Genomic DNA, 9,699 nt, shown 5'->3' on the forward strand with positions numbered 1-9,699 from the left:
TTTCTAAAGCAAAGGAAAGTCAAGGGACTAATTAGTTAGATCTTTGAATCCTATTTATTTCCTAAGAAAAGGTTAGAATTATTGAAGTTCAGTTCAATTAGCAAGATAACAGTTATCAATTATATTGAGCTAAGATAACTCCTGAGTTACTGATTTCTTAACCAAGACCAAAAGGGAATAAAATCTACTTGAATGAAAATAATTTGGATAGAGCACAAGCATCAATAACATAAATTAGAGAAAACAATCGTAAGTCTGAAATACCTCAAATTATGTCAAATAGGAAGTTAGATTAAACAAAGAAATCCATAAGCCAAATTGGCAACATCAGATAATCAACTAAAGTGATAAATAAAAGTGGAAATTAAAGAAAACAACATTGAACCTGTAATTGAAGAAGATGAAAATATTCCTAAGTCCTTTAAGAGGAATCCTAATTCTAATCCTAAGAGAGAGGAGAGAGCCTCTCTCTCTAAAAACTACATCTAAAACCTAAATTGTGAATTATCAAAGCATCCTTATGAATGGATGCGTTTCCTCACTTTATAGCCTCTAATCTGTGTGTTCTGGGCTAAAAACTGGGTCAAAAATAGCCCAGAAATCACTCCCAGCACTTTCTGGTCCGTACAGGTTGCGGAAGAGTGACGCGGAGGCGTCGTCCACGCGTTAGCGAGGGTTGTGTTCCTGCCAGGTCACGCGGCCGCGTGATCCACGCTTTCGAGTAATCCACGCGTTTGCGTCACCTGTCGTCGGAGCAACTATGGCAAATTATATATTGTTGCGAAGCCCCGAACGTTAGCTTTCCAACGCAACTGAAACCATCTTATTTGGTTCTCTGCAGCTCAAGTTATAGTTGTTTGAGTGCGAAGAGGTCATGCTGGACAGCTTAGCAATTTCTTTAACTTCTTGTATTCCTTCCACTTTTGCATGCTTCCTTTCCATCCTTTGAGCCATTCATGCCCTGTAATCCCTGAAATCACTTAACACACATATCACGGCATCTAATGATAATAAAAGAGGATTAATATTAACAAATATAAGACCAAAGAAGCATGTTTTCAATCATAGCACAAAATCCGGAAGGAAAACGTAAACTCATGCAAATAGTATGAATAAGTGGGTAAAGAGTTGATAAAAACCACTCAATTGAGCATAAGATAAACCATAAAATAGTGGTTTATCACTGGTCCTTTGTGTCTTCAAAGATATACATTCAGCAGGTGAAGAAGAGAGGTACATGCAGATTGAGTTGATTAATCCAAACCTTCAAGAACCCCCTGATGATGCACAACAGAATCTGCAGCTCAAACTTCCTTTGGTGACAATCAATAAGTTTGGTGTCAGGAATGCATCATCCACCAAGGATGAGGTTCCCAAAAAGAAGAAAGTACCCAGGGGATGGGGAAACAAAATGATTCCCACTGAAGACTTCTCCCCAGGAATGAAGGTGGTTGATGAGCGGATATTTTATACACTTTTTTACAATCATTTTCATATAGTTTTTAGTATGTTTTATTTAGTTTTTATTAAGTTTTTATAGGTTTTAGTGTTAAATTCACATTTTTGGATTCTACTTTGAGTTTTTGTGATTTTGAGCAATTTCAGGTAATTTCTGGTGGAAATTGAGGAGCTAGAGCAAAAGTCTGATTCAGAGACAGAGAAAGCACTGTAGAGGATGTCTGGATTTGACCACCTTGTACTCGGAAGGGCTTTTCTAGAGCTACAGAAGTCCAAATGGAGCGTTCTTAACGGCTATGGAAAGCTGACTTCCAGAGCTTTTCAGAAATGTATAATAGTCTATACTTTGCTTCAGATTAGAAGGCCCAAAACTGGCATCCAACGTGAACTTCCTGCCCCCTTCCAGGCGTCTAGTGCCCAAAGAGCAGAGACCAGCGTCCAAACGCCCAGAGAGGACCCCCTAGCCAGCGTTTCATGCCCTAGAGACCTCATAGCACGTGGATCTCATCAAAGCTCAGCCCAAACACTCACCTAGTAGGCCCCAGAAGTGGATTTTAGCACCAAAAGACTGTTTTACCCTTTTCTATGTAATCCCTAGTCATTAATTTAGTATTTAAAGAACTTTTACATTCTCAATCAAGGAGAATGCACATCATAGACGTTTTTACCATTATATTTCCCTACTGAGTCCTATGAATTAATAAAAGTACTACTGTTCTTCTTCGATCCGTGTTTGATTAATTCTAAGATGTATATTCGTTCTTCGTCAATATGTATGTGTTGGACTGGAATAAGGTTATCACATTCTACATGGGTTTAGAGTGCGTCTTTCATCAGACAGTGGTGAACCACCAGCTTGATTATACATCTCTCAGACAGCTAATCAACGACTTCGTTGGGGACTTCTCGAGACATCAGTTCAGTCGATTTACAAGGAGATTAGGATCTCTGTGGTAGATGCTAGAACCAAAGGTGCAAACATCCTCTGATCTGGAAGATTCAACCTTGCCTGTGGCATTTTGAGTAGGATCACCAAGGAGAATGAACTGCAGGAGCTTCATCCTCAATCAGAATGGATCCGCACTAACCCTGGGGTTCAGATCTGGAAGAGTATTGATGGCTGCTCAAACCAGCGTCAATCACATATAGCCTGCCATTGATGAAATCATTAACAAGCAAAGGAAATAGTACTGCCAGAGTTAATTCAGAAAGACAAAGCAACTCCAATCCTTAACCATATTCCTAATACTGATTGCCTTTGAATTAATCCAACTGAATTCTAATTCGCCTGACTAACACCTACAAGATAACAAGAGCTTGCTTGAAACCACAATCCTTGTGGGATCGACCTTGACTCACTCTGGTATTACTTGGACGACCCAGTTCACTTGCTGATATAGTTATACAAAGCGTGGGGATTCATGCACCAAGTTTTTAGCGCCGTTGCCGGGGATTGTTCGACTTTGGACAAAATTGACGGATTGTCTTGCTCCCTAGATCAGGTAATTTATTTTATTTTGTTGAGTCTTTTAATTTTCGTTTTCTTCTTTTTTTCCAAAAAAAATTTAAAAAACTTTTTCAAAAATACTTTTAATTTCTTTGTTTAATCTTTATTCTTAGTTTGAATCTTTCTTTCAAAAAATTTTCAAAAATATTTTCTTCGTTTAATTCTTGTGTCAAATCTTCAAGTTTGGTGTCTTCTTTGTGTATTTCTTTTAATTTTCGAAAATTTGTGTTTGTTTTTCTAAAAATTTTAAGTTTGGTGTCCTTTATATGTTCTTGTGTTCTTTAAGTTTCTTGAGTCTTTTTCTTAGTGTACTTACGAATCTTCAAGGTGTTCTTCTGCTTTCTTTGTGTTTTGATATTAAAATATTTAAGTTTGGTGTGGTGTTTTTCTTTAAATTTTTGCACGCTAGGAGACTCTAGATCTAAAAATTTTAAGTTTTGTGTCTTTTACTTGTTTTTCTCTTTCCTCATTAAATTTAAAAAAATAAAAAAATATATTTTTTCTATTTTTATTTTCATTAATTTTAAAAAATTTCTTTAAAAATTCAGATTTCAATTTTAAAGTTTTATTTTATCATATCTTAGTTTTCAAGTTTTCAAAAATCAAATCTTTTCAAAATAAAAAATCTCATCTTTTTTCAAAAATCTTATCTTTTTCAATTTTCAAATCTTTTTTCCTTCTTATCTTCTCTTTTCTAATTTCAAATTTTAAAATTAAATCTTTTCAAAACCAAAATTCAAAATCTTATTTTTTAAATCTTTTTCAAATCTTTTGTTTTTATCTTATCTTTTTTTCTTTAATTTTAAAATCAAATCTTTTTCAAATCTTTTAATTTCTCGTCTTATCTTTTCTATTTCCAAATTTTTAAATTCAAATCTTTTCTTATCTTATCTCTTATCTTATTTTAAATTCAAATCTTTTCTTAATTAATTAGTTCTCTTCTCTCTCTTCTCTTTCAAAACTTCCTAACTAACTCTTCTCGCTCTCAATTTTCGAAAATTACTTCTTCTATTTCTCTTTCCTCTTTTTCAAAAATCAACATTTAAAATTCAATTCTTTTTAAATTATTAACCTTAATTTTCGAAAATAATTAATAAATAAGATAAAAACAAAAATATTTTATTTCTTATTTATCTTTTCTATTTATACTTCTTCTCCTGTTCACTTCTCTTTATTCGAACACTAATCCTCTCCCATCCTTAATCTTCACTTCTCTATCTTCCTCTTCTTTCTTCACATCTCACTGAGAGTCTTCTATACTCAAATCAGACATAGAAACTTCCTTTCTTTCTTTCTCTTTTCTTTTTTATGACCAAGGACAAGGATAAAGAACCCCTCTTTGATCTTGATCTTGAACCTGAAAGGACTCTGAAGAAAAGCTTACAGCATGCTAGAGTACAGCACTCTAGAAGAAACCTTTCAAAAAACTTTGAACAAGAAAAAGGAGACATGGCCGAACCTGAAGGTGATACCAAAAAGGTTTTTGGTGACTTCACCATGCCTACCTCTGACTTTTATGGCAGAAGTATCTCTGTGCCTGCCATTAGAGCTAACAATTTTGAGCTTATGCCTCAGTTAGTCTCTCTTTTTGCAACAGAATTACAAATTACATGGACTTCCAATGGAAGATCTAGAAATAAGAACTTCGTTGTAAGCATAGCTCCAAACCAACAAACAACTCTCACATCAAATTTAATTTGGTTTTTGTCACAAGTATAAACCCCAGTAAAAATTAACCAAAGTATTTAAACCTCGGGTCATCTCACAAGAAATTGCAAAGAAGTGGTCAATTATTGGCTATAAAGGTACAAGGGGTTTGATTGATGAAAGGGCAAGAAATTAAATGACAAGAAAAGTAAATCTAACAAGCAATTAAAGAAAAAAAGTAATAAGGAGAGACATCCTTGGCAAGGATTGAGAACATAGGCTTTCTATCCTAGTCATACAATGATTAATTCATCTTATTTAGTCAACTCCAACAAATGGAAGAAGGTATCATGTTATCTTCACATAGGGAGAACATCAAACAAGACTAGTTAATCAATTCATAATAATAAACAAGAATTTATCTTATTACGTCATCCCCGACAATGGAAGAAGGTATCATATTATCTTCACAATGGAAACAATCTTAGCTAACAACTCTAGATCACCAACATGAGTTGGGTTTTCATGACTCAGGATTGCCTAGTTACTCTTTTCAAGCCAAGAATGCTCAAGATCTACTCTAACATCCACTCAAGCATCTTGTCAAACACTTGGAAGGCATAAAAGGAAAGCATAGTAAATTGCAAGAGTAATAAAATCTACCAACTACCAATTGCAAGGAAAGTAAGATTCACAACTCAAGTCAACAATAAAAGAACGTCAAACATCAAATTGCATTAAATGTAAACCAAATCCAACATGAGTATTCATATACATAAAAGAGACATAAAAGTAAAATTAACTAGAAAACTAAGGATAATTAAAGGAGTAGAATAAGAAATTGTAACGAAAACAAGATGAAAACATGAAATTCAGCCTAGATCTAGATGCAAAATATCCTAAGAACCCTAATTCTAGAGAGAAGAGGGAGCTTCTCTCTCTAGAAACTAAACTACATGATGCCAATTCTACAACTAAGTGCTCTCCCCTTGCCCAATCTTGAATTCTGCATGAAATACTCTCAGAAACGGGTTGGGTTTGGGCCTGGGCAGCTTAGAAATCGCCCTCAGCATTTTCACTTTAATGAGGTCACGTGCGATCATCGACGCGTACGCGTGGGTCACGCGTACGCATCGCTTGGCATTTTTCCATCCTCAGGTATGCGTAGTGCATGCGTACGTGTCGCCATGCGACGTCATCTTCCACGCATGCGCGTATGTTGCACGTGCGCGTCGTTGAATATACTCCGAATCCTTGATTTTCCATGAGTTCTTTCCTTTGCATGCTTTTCTCTTCACTCCTTTGATCCATTACTAGCCTTTTCAACCTGAACTCACTCAACAAACATATCAAGGCATTTAGTGGAATCAAAAGTGAATTCAAATTACCAATTTAAGGGCCTAAAAAGCATGTTTTTACACTTCGGCACAAATCAAGGAAGAATTACAAAACCATGCTGTTTCATTGAATAAATGTGGGAAAAGGTTATAAAATTCCCCAAAATTAAGCACAAGATAAACCACAAAATTGGGGTTTATCAAACCTCCCCACACTTAAACCAAGCATGTCCTCATGCTAAAATCAAGAAAAAAGCAAAGGGTGTCAGCATTTATTCAATGCAAAATATCTATATGCAATTACCTATAAGCAATCTACCTAAATGAATGCAACTACTTGGTCAAAATAAATCGACTTCCAAGAATACATATACAAGTACAAGGACTAAGGCAATAGCAATCAAATCAAATCCACAATTGAATTGAATTATTGAAAGATTTTACAAACTTGCAAGAAAAGAAGATCATGGGTGGAAACATATAATTGAGCGATCGAACCCTCACCGGATGTGTATCCGCTCTAGTCACTTAAGTGTATAGAGTTGATTCACTCAATAATCTCCTAGTCATACTTTCCAAGATTTGTTTTTCATCTAACAATCAACGATTATTTCATGCATGCATACAAATATCATGAGGACTTTCCCATAGGTTGTAATGGGGCTAGGGTCAAGGTATGGATGCATATGGTCAAGTGGACTCATAATTTTGAATCTTTGATTAACTTAAACTTCCCACTTTGCCTATGACAACTTATACAATTTGAAAACTAACGTAACTACCCATTCTTCACTTTTTACACACTTATGCATTCTTTTTTCAATCACCACACATATGCATTGATTTTATTACACTTTACTTTGGGGCATTTTGTCCCCTTCTTATTGCTTTTCTTTTTCTTTCTTTTTCTATTTTTTTTTGGTATATATATATATATATATATTTTTTCTTTTTGTAATAAAGTATTTACAAAAGCATCAATGCATATGGTTCTATATTTAATTAACACATGAGTATATACCACATTGCCAAAATTTTGACAAAAGTATAAAAACACTCTTTTATCTCTACCCAATGTTCCCAACTCTCCCAAACTTGAATGATAAGCACTCTCACTAGCCTAAGCTAATCAAAGATCCAAACAAGGGACATTTATTGTTTTTCACTTTAGGCTTGTAATGTGCTAAAATTAAGAACAAATAGCTTAAGCATAGGCTCAAAATCGGTTAACAATGGAAGATAAAAGGTAGGCTATTTGGGTAAGTAAGCTAGTTGAAATGATGACATCAATCATATAAGTGTATTCACACACAAAATAATGGACATATAAACTCAAACAAATCAAAGATTACAATCATAGAAAGAGAATAATGCACACAAGAAGGGAAATAAGTGGTTATAGGATGTAACCACATCATTAGGCTCAAAACTCACAAGCTTGTGTTCTTAGCTCAAAACATGTTCCACGAGATATAAATCAAGCAAGTTTAATGAAAAATTTTTACTCAAATCAATTAGGGTCTTGTAAGTAAATTTCTTGGAAAATCTCAATATTTTGACAAAGCTTATTTCCTAAATGCAATGTTGTGATTGAGAAAGGTAAAAATCTTTAGTTTGATCCCTTTTTCAATCAAACCAAACCTCATATCTCATAAGCAAAAGGGGTAAACTAAGCTTAATAATTCATATTTTTTCCAATCACAATTAAACTCATAAACTAGATATATATGTTTGCTATCAACTAAAAATGTAAATCAAACTAAAAATCTCAAAACATACACAACTAAAGGTGCAAAGTGCAATAAACTAAACAAAAGTATCCAAAATACAATACAATAATCCAAAATAGAAGTGCAAGTACTAAAGTAAGATAAAATAAAGTGGCTAAGCTGAAGTCTGAAAATTTTCACCCAAAATGTAAACTCCGCCGACTACGTTGACCTCCCCACACTTAGAATGAAGCATCGTCCTCGATGCTACAAGTGAGCCTAAGTGGAAGGGACGACATCTGCATCTGGCAAGGGCTCTGGCTATGGCTGCGGCTGTGGCCGTGGCAATGGGGAAGCCTGAGTCTCTAGAGGTACCTCTGCCTGCCCAGCCTCCTCTTGATGATCTGCCTCCTCCTCAGAATGCTCGGAGGTGTCAGAATCAGGGGGTATAATGGCTCCAAGTGATGCCAACATCTGAGTCATGCGCCTAAAGTGTCGCTCAATGCGGTGATCGCTCCAATCGCTGCGCCTGATCAAATGCTGAACTAGCCTGTAGGTCGGATGAGGTGTTGATGAGGGTGGTGGTGGTGGCTGACTGGCCGATGCTGATAGTACAGAGGGTCCGGTTGCTGCTATAGAAGATGATGGGCCAGATGCTGCTGCTGTTGAAGAAGGAGGTGGCCTACTTACTGCTACTGCTGCTGAGCGGGCTCTGGATTTATGCGGGGCTGGTCTCTCATCCACCCAAGTCCCCCACGGAATCACTTTCTCCTTTCCATAGATCGGGGGTGGCAACTCATCATCCTGGTGCCAGGGTGCACAAACCCGCTGACACATCTTTGCGACAAAGGCATGGAAAAGAAGTGTGTGACGGACATGCGCTCGCTACATATACTTCCTGATCAGGTGAGGGAAATACAGCTGGTGACCCTCCATAATACACCTGATCAGAGCGAGCATATCTACCAGAATCTATGAGAAGTGCGTGGTAGACATCACATAATGGGCAAAGATCTGCTGCCATGTCCTCGCCTCCCGAGTCAGATAATCGAACATCATCCCTTTGGATTTCGTTTTGTTGGCGTCCATCTCCCATGGGGCGTCCGGGGTGGTAACTATGCTCCTTAATGCATCAAAGTCGTATGTCATGCAATGCATCTCCGCCCCAGCCTGCGTAAAAGCATCTGCATCACCGGGCTTAGGCTAACAACAGAGTGCATCCTCAATATCTATCTTTGTAATCAACATCCGTCTGCCTCTCAGGTGAATCGAGTCAAGGATCCCTGTAAAGAAATTGCAATAAAACTCACGCACCCATGACTCATTCACCTTAACCAGCTCCCTATCCACGAAGGACAGGCCCAACCCATCAAGCCGACTCTCAATGGATTGCCTCAGATCTGCAGGAATGGCAAGCTTCTTCTCTAGATTGAGCTTTCACCCCTGTCAGACATCCTATATAAAATAGAAATCATAGGGTATAAATAATTAAGCCAAGTATAGGAGTATAAAGTAAGGAATTAAGCATAAATGGTTAACAAACACAAGAGGAGTGACATGTTCATGAAGTGAGGCAAAGAAGAAAACTCTTGGAATGCAAGAAATTAGAGATCAAATACTAAATAGGATACAAACCAAGAATTCATGCAAAGCTAGCAAAGTGCTTATTTGTTAAGCCACACGAATATCATGCTTTAAAAGAATGTAAAAAAATTAATGTGAAATCTAAAAAGAAGAATTAGAGAGTTAACAAAGATCAAAAGTTAGAAAACTAGGATAGGTATTAGTGGCATGACACATATGGAACTTAACCAAGAGAAGCTCAATAAGTATATAAACCAAGCATATTCACATTCATGAGTATGATGCAGGACATTGATCATGAAATGTGAGTTGATAAAAACATGTAAAAGGAGGCAAGTCATCATCAATGTTTATGGTCACTAAAATCGTAAACATTGGTGTTAAAAAGAATTACAATTAGCACTTGGTATAACCAACAGAAAGTTGAAATCAATTTGAGTTCAAAAAGGGTTCATAC

At 36.3% G+C, this 9,699-nt stretch overlaps 1 protein-coding gene across 1 annotated transcript; it reads right to left on the bottom strand.

The window, feature by feature from the left end:
* Positions 1-7,979: 7,979 nt before the first annotated feature.
* On the bottom strand, positions 7,980-8,754 carry LOC130934048 (uncharacterized). Its single transcript, XM_057863639.1, has 2 exons — positions 8,554-8,754; positions 7,980-8,462 (listed from the first exon to the last, which is right to left on the bottom strand). The coding sequence occupies exons 1-2, from the start codon at positions 8,752-8,754 to the stop codon at positions 7,980-7,982; spliced, it is 684 nt and encodes a 227-aa protein (XP_057719622.1).
* Between the last annotated feature and the right edge of the window lie 945 nt (positions 8,755-9,699).

This window comes from Arachis stenosperma, chromosome 6 (genome assembly GCF_014773155.1).
Source record: "Arachis stenosperma cultivar V10309 chromosome 6, arast.V10309.gnm1.PFL2, whole genome shotgun sequence".
Classification (NCBI taxonomy): domain Eukaryota; kingdom Viridiplantae; phylum Streptophyta; class Magnoliopsida; order Fabales; family Fabaceae; genus Arachis; species Arachis stenosperma.